The sequence below is a fragment of the Adelges cooleyi genome, unplaced genomic scaffold (assembly GCF_023614345.1).
Source record: "Adelges cooleyi isolate 19-005CV unplaced genomic scaffold, UGA_ACOO_1.1 ACOO_flye_CR_arks_rails_tigmint_CR_PRNA_8, whole genome shotgun sequence".
Lineage (NCBI taxonomy): Eukaryota > Metazoa > Arthropoda > Insecta > Hemiptera > Adelgidae > Adelges > Adelges cooleyi.
This window is the reverse complement of record NW_026096513.1, coordinates 1,737,272-1,752,440: the sequence shown is the minus strand read 5'-3', so window position 1 is coordinate 1,752,440 and position 15,169 is coordinate 1,737,272. Positions and strand designations below refer to the sequence as shown.

General features: G+C 40.0%; 1 protein-coding gene across 2 annotated transcripts in view; it reads right to left on the bottom strand.

Moving 5' to 3' along the window:
* The window catches only part of LOC126845588 (dachshund homolog 2), a 92,097-nt gene that overhangs the window by 41,293 nt on the left and 35,635 nt on the right, over positions 1–15,169 (bottom strand). For both annotated transcript variants that reach the window (XM_050584314.1, XM_050584313.1), the window contains 2 exons: positions 11,024–11,172; positions 123–345 (listed from right to left, as the gene is read on the bottom strand). In XM_050584314.1, the coding sequence (XP_050440271.1) occupies positions 123–345; positions 11,024–11,172 (372 nt within the window). The remainder of the gene's footprint in view (positions 1–122; positions 346–11,023; positions 11,173–15,169) is intronic.

Genomic DNA, 15,169 nt, shown 5'->3' with positions numbered 1-15,169 from the left:
TAACGCATCTATTAACGATCAAATGTTACAAGTAAATCTGTCAAAAACCCCATAAGACGCACGTATTTTGTGAAAAGAGTCGATTAACGATTAATTACTGTAAATTGCAGATCGACACTCACCTGGCCAAAGCTTCCATGGACAGTCCCTGGCTCTTGAGTAGTTGTGCGTCAGGACGGGGTAGTGCCGGATGCGAAAGACCGGCTGGGTTCATTATGGCGTGAGCCGCGGCCGGGTGGTGGTGATGATGGTTGAACTGCTGCATGTACTGCATGTGTCCTAAGTGCGTGGGCGGATGGTTGTAGCCGTTGGCCAGCAGCGGTGACTTTTCCATGCGCGGCGAGTCTGTATCACGTGCAAACACAAAACGTACAAACGTATTAGGCTAGTCACATTTGAATATTGTGAACGTATAGGTAATATTTAATTAGTTTTCCCCTATCTTTCCCCGTCCCATCCCCCCGTCGTTGACAACGCTAAATTGTACGTAGCGTTTGGGAAATTATTGATGATAGGCCACACAGCCGAACCATGCGGGATATTAATGGACATCGCCTGTAATGGCATTCGTGGCTGTACACACAACTCGTTATACACCCAGAACTATTATAATATTATTTTAACTCTATAAGCGTGTGACTGATGGGTTTTTGTCTTTACCGCCGCGGTCGAACACGCACGCGCGTTCCGAAAAATAAAACACACACACATACACACAACCGAAACGGTAATTATTGAACTTATGTACATGGATGTTATAGATGTTGATTAGCCTTTCGCAGCGGGGTCCTCGGCCTTCACTCGATACCGCGCGCGACGTCTGACTTGACCTTTATGCACACACATACACATTCAATTATCCACTAGGACTTTGACTAATAAGACGCCGGTCGGTGGATTTTGGCCGGTGCTACTTAAAGCCACGCGGTGGCGTGATTTATGTCGGGCGACTGTTTTGATCGCGAGCGCCGCCACAACCGGTAACAATTTGTCATCGTCCAACACAAGAGGACCGCGGCGGTGGCCAATGTATGTATATTATTATATAATATACATTTATATGTAAGTCCACGACGATGCGGCCGCTTTGCCTTTTGCTTAATAGCTATCCGATAATCGATTTTTCGTCCGGTCGTTTTAGTGGAAGAACAAGAAGACCGGACGGTATACGGGGGAGGGCAGTCATCCACTCGCTGGAAATTAAACGATGTCCAAATGACCTCCTATAACAACAGTAATAATACCGCAAGTACCAATTTACCGGAGAAAACCAAATAAGCGTACATAATATAGTATACCAATTGCAGTGCAGTAGTGGAAACAAATCGTTTTTCAACGCGTCCCGAAAACCAAGCCGTCGCGTCGTTTGTGTACCTTTGTTTTTTTTTTTTTTTTTGTACGTGTAATGGAAAAATAACTAGATGTATATTTATTACGTATATTTTTTTTAAGGTCAAGTCCTTACCGGTATATCTATTTTTTTTTTTTTTGGTTTGATTTTATACTGCGTCGATGACGTTGCTACCGGAAAATGTTAATTTGATTGAGCTAGGGGAACGAAAAAAAAACGAGTATACGCTAATAAACGAGTCCCTTGGCGACGCGGCGTGTTCGCTTTACAAATAACATGTAAATCGCGAGACCCATTTGTTTGTTAAAAAGATCAACGTGAATCCCTCCGCGCGCCATTCCGTTACGATGATTTCTAAATAAACAGTAATCGTATACATAATAATAGGCATACACACTGCAGTACAATTTAATGGTTATTCTTTCCTGCACGCGCTGACGCAAATCCTATTTGATCAACTTTGATACATTTGCACAATAATATACATATACAAGGTGATCATTTTATCGTGAACCACTCAATATCTCATCGGGCTTAATTAATAATTTCATTTTTATTAAATGTGATATCAATTTTCCATAAATTGTTATGTTCCTACCTTGATTTATGAAACCTCCCAAACTAATTATTTTTATATCAACTTTTGAAACACGAAACAATTAAAAATGTTAATTAAATATAAACGTTATCATTTAATTTTCAATCATGATCACGTTGTATAAAAACAATATGGAAAAAAAATTAAATTTCTTATTGAACCCTACGAGATATTGAGTGATTCGCGATAAAATGATCACCTTGTATACATATATGTTGTGTACGCACATGTATATATTAATAAATCCCTCGTCTACGGCTGGTACAGCGGGGGAAAGCTTAACAGTTCACCTACGCCGCACGTCAAGTGTGAAAACGGACAATAGCCGGTACGACGAAGAATAAGTGAGCGAGAGGAGAGACAGAGATGAAAATAACCAAAAAAAAAAAAAATGATTTAAATTAGCCGCGTTTTCGGGTCTTGGCTAATGATAAAAACACAGGGGAGGTGTGACGAAGGGCCTAGGGCGCAATCCATCATCGTCCGGCGGTCGTACCCGCCCCTCCGTGTACATTGCGGATTGGGGTTTATGTGGAAATTAAGAGACCCGCCGCCGGGAAGTATATATGTGTTGTTTGTTTGTCTTGGAACCGAAAAGAAACAATATGCTAAAATTAAAATCCTCCCCGCCGCGTCGAGTTTACGGAATATATAATAATAAAAAAACAACACAACCATCGTGTACCGAGCCCGGTGCAGTGTGTGTGTGTGTGCTGACAGTCAGAGGAGAAAAAGAGAGTGCCGAGCGGGATGATTGATTACTGTGTGCTGCTGTTGCCGTATAACCGTTTCTTGGCTTTAAGTGACGGCGGCAGCAAAGGGATCTCCCTCCCCTCTTGCCGCCCGGCCAACACACACGCACACGCATAGTATACATTTCGACTCGTTTAAATTGAAATTAATTTGCACTCTCCGGATTAGCATACGATACATCAAGAGAGAGTGAGAGTGAGAACGGCAAAAAATAAATAATAATATACATAAACGTGAGACGTAAATCGTCCCTGAGGTCAGACGAGGAGGGTTATTATTATTTTCATTTTTTTATTTTTGCGTGTGTACGCTGCAAGGAAACCTTTGACTGACAGTGAATCATGACTCGTCGATGAGTAGTAGCATCTGCGATTGAAACGTAAAAAACCACCGCGCGGTTCAATTTCACAGATGAAAGCTTCTTTTTAAATAAATATTATATTATATTATACAAAAGAGAAACAGGCGATGATTTATAATTTACCGCAAGCGTCGCATCAATGTCGGAAAAGGGTTTGAGAGGATTTTATTTTTTTATCAGGAAATCATAACGTTACACTGTAAATATAATAAGATAATTCATTATCGAAGGAGTATATGTATATTATATACTAGAAAAAAAATTTGTAAAGCATTTCTAAGGCTAACGGAATACTCTTAAACGCTCGGTAATAGCCTATTAGAGATGAAGTTACAAATCGGCCCCTGCGACAATATAGGTAACATATTATTAACAGTATCAACAATAATGAAATTAATAAACATTACGAATTGTTCAACTATTTAGGTATTCTTATTATATTGTTAGAAAAAATACAAGCAGCCATGAGTTTTTAATGAGCCGAGTAGTGATGCGATGGCCTATTCGTTGCCTTCGCTGTAAGGCCGCTTATTTGGCCGACCAAGTATAGTATACCTTATAACTGTTTACCTAATATGACCCGGCCATCACATGTCTTGCCCTACGATGACGATGGCAATCAATCCCTTACAATATACATGAAATACTTTGCGAACCTATCGCACTTTTCGAGCGTCTCTAAGTCGACTTCAACGATAACCGTCGTCCCTTGTGGATTTTTTTTATTTTTCCACAAAAAAAAAATGGTTCGCACGGTAATGGGTGTGACGCATCGATCATTCGTAATTAAAAAAAAATAAAAGAAACACACATACATACTATGTACACAACAATAAGCCGTATCAAAAGGAACAACAGCATCGATCATTCCGTCGGCCTTTGACAAATGCGGTAAGGGAATTATTATTATTATTATAATGAAAGGCGTTAAAATATTCAACGGCACGGTCTATCTTCGCGCGGCGTTGGTAAATAGTAGCGGCCACTTCGGTGTGTGTGTGTATGTATATTATTATAATGTACAGTTTCTATCTCGCTCACTCTCGGCCAAAGGAAAGCCTCGGGGCGCGATTCGCGAACAGTGTGCCTCGACGACGATCGCCTCGTGTTTGTTATCATCCTGCGATGATGGATGACGGACCGGCGGCTTTTCTTTGCATAAATACCTAAAAGTCGGCGTGGGGGAGAAAGCTCGTTTATGGTAAATCGTCCGGCCACTTGCCGGGACACGTTTGTACATAGCGGCCGGTTTATTATATTGTCGCTCCGGCCAGAAGTGATTATTTGACGGGACCAGAGAGAATGGAAAAATCTCAAATCCCCGCAACAGATTATTGTTCTGAAGGTAGGTATTGTATACGATATTGTAATGCTATCACAACCGTACTATTTTGTGTATCGAGTCGGCTGAAGGAAAGTGGATATAAGAAGCGCGTGCGCGCATAAATCATCATTAGAACTAATTAAATATGATCGGCGGTGGTGGTCGTGAACAATGCCATGGTTTGTGTGTTATGCACAAAAACAAAGGGAGATCACAATCATTATAAAACGGTTCCTTTGAACGTGTGAAGGATCGTCGAAGGCGGTGGCGCGGCGGCGGTGTTGTTTTTGTATTCACCTCGGAGACGAGACAGAAGATTAACCGGCCGAGAAGCACAAAGCTTGGTCGGGGACCACCGCGGCGGATATGGGGGTTTTCGGGTCGAGACCCCGCGGTTGCTTGTCGGTGGGTCGACAAAATAAAAAAAAAATACTTAATTGTATAAACACATACGAAAATGTTAGATTATACATGTCTGCACCTACACGGTCGGAGGTCACGCATTCAGGCGACCTCAAGTAGCGAGGCGCTATGGTTTTGAGTTGATCCTATTATATAGCGCCGAACTTATAAGATCTGATATATTGTAAATAAACATATTTTAGAATATCCGAAGTATTTGTGATAAGCGAAAAGTATCAGTTATCAAAAATTACTCCTCGACGAAAAAGAGAAATTATTTCAGTTAACTAAGAAAGTGCATAATTTATTTAACACTATTGTGCGATGCGATTTGTAAAAATCAACCGTTTTCGAAAACACCATGTCACGTCGCGGTGATAGTATAAAATCAGCTTTAGCTATATGCCTATAAAATATATTAATTGAAAGTACGGTTTGATTATCGTCGACCGGTTACACCATAGGCAGTGTAACGCCCACGTCAAGCTCGTGGCTTGTCCTATTGCAAAATAAACTTCTGACGTACAGTACTAATAGTATTGTATATATATTGGAAAAAACATTTTGTAATTGACGGCAGACAGCCCCTCGCGCACGCATTTTTCGCGCAAGCCAGATATATTTTATTTGACTCGACCAAAACAAAAATTACAAGTTATAACTTTCCTGTTGTTGAAATTGGGTTAAACCGGTCATCACGATACATAACTGGCATGACTTACGACTGGTGCACCGTCGGCGGGTGGTTACTGCCAAATATATAGAAAGAAGATAAAAATGAAGACATCGTCCGCGTGCACCGTGTAATTACCAACAATTATCCCGCCAGGGCGGAGATAGTATTGCGAAAGACATTTACGACTGCCGTGCACATTGCACGTACTACATAATAATATACATATGTTTATTTTACTGTTCGGTCGGCCATAAATAGCTGGTATTATAACTATTCGGGTTGTCGGTATGCGAATGAAATGTGGCGTCCAAATAAAAAGTTTGCTCATTTTTTATTTGCAATATTAATAGTTGTCGTTTTCGAGTCAACGTTACGGATGACTTAAAGTTTAACACACTCAACGTATGTGTACCGAGCATCGTTGTGGTATAATATCGTTCCTATGCGAGAATGCACAATTCTCTCTCTCTCAGCGTGTCCTGTGCAAACGTTTGCGGACGACCGTGCTAGGTATTCCGTCCACGGATCTCGGAGGGCTGTGGCTTTGGCGATTACCACCGGGCATCCGTTGCCTGGGTAAAACGTGTGTTATCTCGAGGAAATCCCCGGCCGCGTGTTTAACTATTTAACTCCTTCTCTATCTCTCTCTCTCTCACTCTGGGCTCACCATAGGCAACCGTGTTGACCGGCAAAACGGTGGTAATTCATTATTCACGCGCGAGAACCCGACCGCCGCCGCCGATGCTACACCGCGAGGACAAGAAGAGGGTCGTGATGCCGGTTTCCGGTCGGATGTCGTCCCCGGGGCGTACTGTTTCCGGTAAGGCAAGGTGATAACACTATCATTATACAACACGGTCGCGGTGCCAATGACCGCGCGTTGGTTTATATAATATGATTTAAGAAGAATGTAGTAATACTCGCGCCCTTATCGTCGTCACGCGTTCCAAAATCTTCGAGGGGTTTTTTTTTTATATTGTTTTTATAAGTGCGTGCAAAACTTGTAAAGCGGTAAAAAAAAATGAAACACGTAGGTTTTTAATACTTGTATACTAAGTAAAATTGCATTTTGCGCTTACGGCAAATTGCCTATTATCAGGGACTAGAGGCACGTGCGTGCGCCGTTAAACAAATTATTACTATTACCCGCCCATTATTATTAGGGTATAACTACCGGCTTAACCGTACAACTTTTCAAATTACTCTAGCGTTCGGAAAACATTTGTTTCGAGAGTACTTAAAGGTATCCACGAACGGATTGTGGTGTGTACGAGGAGTAGGCATACCCAGTAGTAGTAGTAGTAATAGTGGTATATAAATATAACGTAAGTAGGTATATGACAATATATATTATATATCGTTAGTTCAAGTCGTCGTATTCCAGGTGCGTTTGATGTCCTGCAGACTTTAAGGTAGCAATTACCTGTCGGCGTCTGGGTCGCATAATATTTAAACTATTACGGTCGTTAAAGTTTTCTCGTTGTGTACTGTAGTTCGAATTACATTATTTTCTATATGACCGGCATATAGTATTGTTGGTACTGTAATAATGTATATAATACTATTATCAAACAATGCAAATTATTTTACTTGTACTTATTCGATTTAAAACATTAAATGGCGCAATCGACAACCTTCGACGACGCGCCTAAATAATAATACAATATTTTATTGTATTATTGAACGAAACTCGGGACCTTGCCGACCAGATATGCACGTCAGATCTTTTGTGCCAACGCGACGCATTGTTTACGCAGTTTTCATTAAATAATCAATTTTTTTTCTCGCATTATTCTACTATTTCTCCTTGTACGATAAGCGGGGGTTTTTTTAAACAGTGTTAAGACTAAGACGTAGCGATTGATTGTGTTTTGCTGCGGACCGGTCGACCGCTGACAACCGCGTGATCCATTATATACTTACGACGCAGATGCTAACCGAATTTTTTTTTTTTTTGGGGGGGGGGAACACTTAAGGTCGCCGCGAAATCACACAGCCGTGGCCGGTAGCTATTTTACCAAATACACGTTATACGAGTGCGGTTGTGTGCAAAACATAATTTCCACAAGGCGGTCGCGACACGAACCGGACTCGCGTGACCATTGTTTAAGCGCATATGAGTTTTGGTGATGTGCAGACACGCGAATCCGATTTGAACACTCGAGTCGCATTATATCTTCTCGAGTTCAATTATATCACATTCGTAGAGTGTTGGCGGGGAGAGGGGGGGCTTAAGTCTCCCTCCAGCGCCGTATCTGATTATTTACAGTTTATCGAACAAACAAAATATACTATACACACACGCGGTGGTGGCACGCAAGTATGGGGAATTCGCGAGACGACCCTATACGGCGAAAGCGGACCAGCGATCGGCTCGAGGCAATCACACGTTGCAAAAGATACAGCCGCTCTTATATATGTACCTACATATATATTGTACAGTGGCGTTGATGAGTTCTAAAATTGAATTTCGAGAAAAGTCAACAAACCGACGTCACCGCCGCCGTCGGAAAAACATACACTCTCTCGACTCTCGTGTGCGCAATTATATTTATTATTCATCCGTTTAAGTCTAGCCGTTATATATTATACGACTGTACAGTGTGTTTATGAGAGCTTTAACGCCACCCTCGTCACCGGGAATATTATAATTGTTTTCGTATAATAAACGATTCTGCCGATTCACCGGCTATTATGGTTTATTAAAAAATAAAAACCCACAGGTAACGCCGGGACCAATTAAAAGGTCACCCGGACAACAAAAGACGGCCCCTCCAGGTGAAAACACTCGTCGTCGTTCAACCCTTTCACTTGCCTATATAGAGTCGCGCGTCGCCAGTGTAAATAAAGTACACGAACGGGTGCCGGCAGACAAAACAACAAAAAACCGATGAAAAGGCTTAGAACACACACACACACACAAACGCGTTAATTTCTTTGTAAGCACGTGGGAACGTACACACGCAAACACAACAAAGTTTAATTGCACCGAAGCTCTGGTTAATATTTGAAATTAAAAAAATAAAAATGCACAAAAAACATATCGTTTGTTTGCGCACGGTGCTGTCTTGAAGAGAGCGTGCGGTGATGTGTCCGGTGCTTGTCTACGGTCTGCGGGGGTGGGGGATCAATACACGAGCGTTTTTTTAATAATAAAACGGACGATAAATGTATATTATTTTCATTCTAATAATGTACGCCAAAGGAAATAAAGGGCGCTCTGGACGTGTCATTCGAGTCGCTGTCGTCCAATTAACAATATTATAACGAACTGCGGCAGTAAACAATAAAAAACAAACGCATTCATTGTCCAAAAACGTACGGCCGTAGAAAATTCGAGGGGCACCGCTGCGACGGTATGTCAAACTTTATGCGTATAAAAAATGCGTAGCTAATAATACTATACATATGTATATATATATATATGTTCAATTGAAACATAATAATGGAATTAAACAATAAAATCAAATAAAGCGCAGCCGCGTTTATTATTATACGCGGTGACACAGGAAACACACTGTTGATGCATTTTAAGTGCGTCTATCCTGCAGCAACAGTCACAGTCCCGATGTGTATGAGAAAAGACCCTATATGCGTGTGTGTGTGTGTTTTTATTAAAGACTACCGGAAGTTTTGGCCTTTGGGCATTTAAAAAAACGAATTAAAAAAAAAGCCGACGCTTTTCATTTAAATGAGTTTTACTTTTTTTATATTATTATTATTATTATGTGTAATTTGACGCTCAAAAGACACCGAGTGTCCGATGACGGCGTTTTGAGAGGTCAGACGAGCCGTCGCGTCTAACGAACCGTGTACTTGTGTATATACGCAACTTACAAAAAAAACTCTTAATTATTTTTTAGATACAAATGAAGAAAGGGGAATATTTTTTTTTGTTTATCGTTAAAATTAAATTTTCTGATTAACGTTTATAAATATTCGCTTGGCGTTGTAAAGGCTGTCCTTATAGTGTCTATCTATATACCTACGCGCCTTTAATCAGCGTCTCGGTAATATTATTTATAGGTATATATACTTATATTATACCGAGGTACATTATCGTTATTATTATTACGACGCAAACCGAAGCAAAGGCAAAACAAAAATTTTATATATATATATTATATAAAGGTCTACGGGTATAGAAAAAAATGAAGAAATCATAAAGTATCGTTAGAAAAAAAAAATAATAACGTTAAATACAAGCATAATGGGCGCTGCACAGGAGTGTTCCTTTTGTCGGATGATTGATCGGCAAACAGCTGCGCGTTAGATATGTATGTTTATAAATTGTAACGATATACGTCATGTAAGAGTACATACAAACACAAAAGACGGCTGTACAGGGTTGCGAAAAAAGAACACATCGCGGTCGGTTTATACATATATATTATATTAGGTTTATTATGTGCACTAGAGTCTCTGAGAAATAGACTGTAGGTATATTATAAAAATAATATAATACCCACTTTCGGACTTTTGTGCAAAACAATGACACAGAGTCGGGGACGATGTTAGACGATTCGAGATTTTCTCTTATACAAAATAATTGTACTCACAGTCTGCACAGTAAGTAAACAAGTGCGGAGTTTTTTTTATTGGGATAAATGCTAGACAGCGTTTAGGAATCGTCGGCGAAGCGAATCGCACACGGTCACGAGCGCCAACTGAGGTATAATATATTTCATTGGTCGCGGTTAATATCTCCGCGTACCCGGAATAACACTAAATATACTGCACGGGCCAATTGATTAAGTGTTTCCTATGTATTTATATACCTATGTACAAACGCGCGTGGTACTTTCAAATTACTGGTTTTGCGTTTTATAAGACAAACCGATTTATCCGATTTGTCCGGACCAATCTTGTTTCCATAACATTATGGATGTTACACACACACTTTGACGGTTATGACGTTAATTTCTCTCATCCGTTTTAAATGAATTTCCGCACTCCGACCGATTGCAGCAAATGCCCGTATGGAAATATAACCGAAGTAAAAAAATTTGGGCACACAGAGCCGAGTCAAGTCCAACAACAACATTTTTCTTTTAATAAGTTAATTATTATAATTTAATTAATTTTAAAACATGTGAGCAACTTCAAGTTTTCCTTATCCAACCCACGATTAAAGCACATATATATGATTAAAATCAGTCTTGACCCAGTCTTCCATTCTCGAAAAATAATTTAAATGAATTCTAATTAAACGAAATTGAAGAATAAATGCATTTGAATTGTCTTTTTCACCTGACATAATTCTATCGATACCATGTCGGTTTAAATTTTTAATTCGAAATTGACCATTTAGTGCTTCCCTCCGATAAGGTTACGTTAGATTTCCGAATGACTCACAATTAAAAAGATAGTTTAGACACAATACGCGTGCAAAATTACCAACAAATGAATTTGTTTAATTTAAATTAATAAAGTATCAAATTTTGTAAAAAGAATAAATCATCCGCAAATAGGAGTGATTTAAATATTCAGCTCGGGTAAGCTTATCTGTTTATCTTAATTATTCATTATTATTCTATAAGCTCATCACGAGAGATTACCTTGCATGTGTCCGTTTTCGTATACCCCGGGTACGTAGTCGCCGTTTTCGAGACGGTGTTTCTTCAGCTGATGACTCAAATGGGAAGCGGACGCGGCCAACGATAAGCCCACGGACGACGCTCGTTTGGGCGGCCTTCCCGGCCGAGAACTGTTAACAAAAAACAAACATTGTTATATCATAAACGTTAAAAAAAAACAATATAAAAAAAGACAAATCCAATTCGCAGCAAAAAAAATGTTTGCTTAATTTTTTCGACCGAGATACGTGCAGTGTTGTACCTACAAATGGAATACAATATATTAGATTTTTCCAGAGTGATCCCGTATAAGTTTTTGTGTGGAAAAAATATCTCATACGTGCGGTCCGACTTATTGGTCGGGATTATAATGGTTTTAAAAACGATTGCCGAGCGTGTAAGCTCATATTATATACACCGAGCAAGGGGAAAATGCTTTCAGCGTGGTTTAATCTGGTAGCAAATACAGTGTTATTATTTTCCTCTTCTTTACAGATAACAGGTTTTTTTTTTATTATTTTCACGGGGCCAAATAAAAATCACGAGAAGACACGATTTTCCCAGTTTTTTTGCTCTGTGTATGTGTGTGTGTGTGTGTCGGGCGCGTGTTGGGTTTATGACGAGGAAACCACACAAACGGCAAACTCATAATTCAAAAAACGCCCGTCGTTTCCATTATAACTGTCAGCGGCAATATTTATTTCTCTTGTTACATATATATATATATATATATATTTATATGTTTTTACGACTGGTGTATAACGCTGATAACGCTACCGCCGGTGGTGAGTTTGATAAGAATAAAGCGAGTAAAAGAGAGAAGCGTAGGAGTTGCTTCTTCCGGGGGAACACCGCCGTTGTCGTTTTATTTACGACCCGGTTTTTATTGGTTTTCACCGTCCACCGACAGAGCACACGGACCGTTAAGTCGGTCTTTCTGTTAATTGACTTACTGCGTCTACTAGCAGCAGCAGCAGCGGTAAATCTAGGAGCTCTGCGCCGGCCGGACTTAACACCACTCCTGGTCGCCGCCTGGCAATGAAAACCGCACGCGTTTAAAATCGTATATCGTCGTGTCAATTGTGTTAAGCCCGAGGTGTGTTGGTACAGAACTGGTGTATGTGTGTGTTTCTAGAAGAAAACTGTGGCCCCGGAGGAGAATATTAAAAACAGTGGCCGTAACCGTAGAGGCGGATGATAAATGTACTTTTAAGAATCACCGCGTTCCACTCCTCTTTTACGGATGTTTAAGCCAAATAAATTATGTCAAAGTGTTATGAGCTCGATATTATTATGGCCCGCGTTTTGTGTGCGTACACTTTTTTTCCCCATACAACCCTCGCGCGGTAGCTATTATTGTTATTATTTGTTTTTGCTTTCAGGACTTTTTCATACTACCAGACGGGGCGGCGGCGCGGCGGTGGGCAGGAGGAAAACCGCGGTTTTCGCATATCAATACGGAAGGAGCGTTTTGAAAAAAAAAAAAGAAAAAGGGGAACACGAATAATTCGTAAAGAATAAACATAAATAGCGGTATAAGGAAAAAAAATCAGATTTATGACTCGGTCGGGGTAAAAAGGAGGAGGACGTGGCCGCATATTCCACATTCATTTGTTAGTCCGTCGGAGGAAGTAAATAATTCAAATTGGCCGTCCAACAATGAGCGGTCTTTCCCCGTTTATCAGAAAAACATTGATACATTGCCGTGGGGTGGTCTCAATTTTTTTTTACCGACATAATAACATCATTCGACCGGCACAATGCCCGTATAGAGAGAAGGGCATGATGCCTTTTATTTTCTTCGACGCGGTACAATATAATAATATTCGCAATACCTTTGTTGACTTTTTTTTCTCTCCCATTACCCCGGATAGAACGCGGCGTACCACTACATATTATATATGTACATGTATATAATATAATATGTAAATTGTTCGTTTACATAGCATTTCTCTCTCGTTATTTCTCTCTCCCGGAGCAGCTGTTTTATTCCCGATAGAGTAAAAAAAACCGAAACCCCTAACAGCTAAATAATATTTTGACTTTACATTACATATATACACCTACCAACAAACAAACATACGAAAGTCGCAGCTGAACGTACACGGTTATCGAATATGAACCGCGTTAACCGGAAAACAACAGTTCTATCAACACTTAATATTATTGTCTCGTATAATAACCACAGCAAGGTACAATATTATATGATAAACCGGTTGATGCGCAGGTCGGAACAAACACGGGTCAGGTACGGAAAAATTAAACATCCTCGTTTTCCCTCAGAGTCTACACTCGCAAAAGTTCGTTAAACTTTATCAACCCCGCCAACCCGGTTAAACCGATATCCGAAAAATACCGTAAAAATACACCCCTGGGATCACACACGCCCGGGTTATCTGGTCCAATAAATCTGTGACGATTTTTTTTTTCTGCACCAAATACTATATTGGAAATATATAATAGAAATATAATACACATGTCATATACACACACTATATATATATATATATTTATAACATAAACGACGTTTGTTATTTTTGCTCTATCACCACGTGCCACGCCGGTGATAACACAATAGGAGGGAGCATTGTTCGACGAATTTAGCGGTATACACCCCTTTTCTTTTTTTTTTTAGTAAAAAAACACGAGAACCTAAATACACACACACAAGCGTGTGTCTGTATACTGTTATGATAGTATACATATATCTATGATATTCCCGATGAACTGACAATGACTCGGGTGTATCGATAGGGTTACGGATGATCGACTGCAGTAGTGACGACGGTAACACGAGACGAACGAATAGGTTCGCGACACGAGTAAATAATAATGTATTACTGTATTACCGCGCTATTATTATTATTGTTATTCGCCGTCGAGAGGGAAACTTCGGTAACAAAAAAAAAAAAAAACATTAAAAACTAGCGAAAAATACACAAAAGTCGTTATCGAAATCGGCGGATCGTTTGACTTGTACTAGTCATAAAGGGTGGAGAACGGATTCCTATTATGTTTAGGCGCTGCCCGCAAGGGTGACTGCGACCTGCGGGGCACATGATATTGCTCGGGTAGTTATTTTTTATTTTTCGTTGTCGGCCGACTTGGTTTGCCGGTGTGTAGGGATGGACTAGATAAGGTAGGCAGGCAACGGCCGGCGCACAACCCGTTTTTGATTGATTCTATTGTTGTACACGCCAGACGGCAGTAACGCTCCTGGATATTGGAAACCTAACCGAATAATATAATAATATTTGATACAATGCATAAAAGATAAACATACGACATGTCCCAAGAGTGCCGTGATACCTCGAGTACTCAAGTAACTATTATGTGTAAATAACTCAAGTAAATGATAAACGGTTGTGAAAAAATTTTGGCCGCGCCAGAAACTTGTGACACGGTATAGCAACAAGAAGGTCCCGCTCAAACGGTTATAATATATAGTGATACATACAATAACAATTAATATTATTTAATTATCGCGTACAATATCAAAGACTAAAAACAGTACCCAGAGTGCTGGTCTAAATTTAACGCGCGGCTTTTATTTATTTTTTTACGACGGATTGACATTAAAATTTATCTTAAAAAAGGAAGACGTTATCAAAGAGATTTGGATGCAGCATCCTGGTAGCTGCGTATCCTGTGTGTGTGTGTGTGTACTTTGATTTTGGAGTATTCGGTGATATGTAACAGACGCCCGGGCGACAGAAATCGTCATCAACGAGGCGCCGGCCATCCTGATGTGTCTGCCAGCGCGCATGTGATTATTATATTTACCCCATGTGGCCCGGGAGACACATGTCCCGCATAGAGCACATACAGACAAACAGCATTATAAAGCGTACAAGGGTCGAAATATAATATTATCTCGTTTGAAAGCTATTGAAATTGTTTATTTAAAAAAAAAAAAAAAACGCGCATATATAAACACAAAGAGAGTATATAAGATATTATATCCGATGATAGGATGATGATTACCGGGTGTGTTGTTTTTCACTCGACCGAGTGACGGTGGTGGTGTATGGACCAAGGACTGTGTTGGACCCTTTTGAGGGTTGTTTTTTCGTCGAGTGCGCTTATAAACAAAGACGATAACATTATTTTTTTGTTCCCCAATAATTA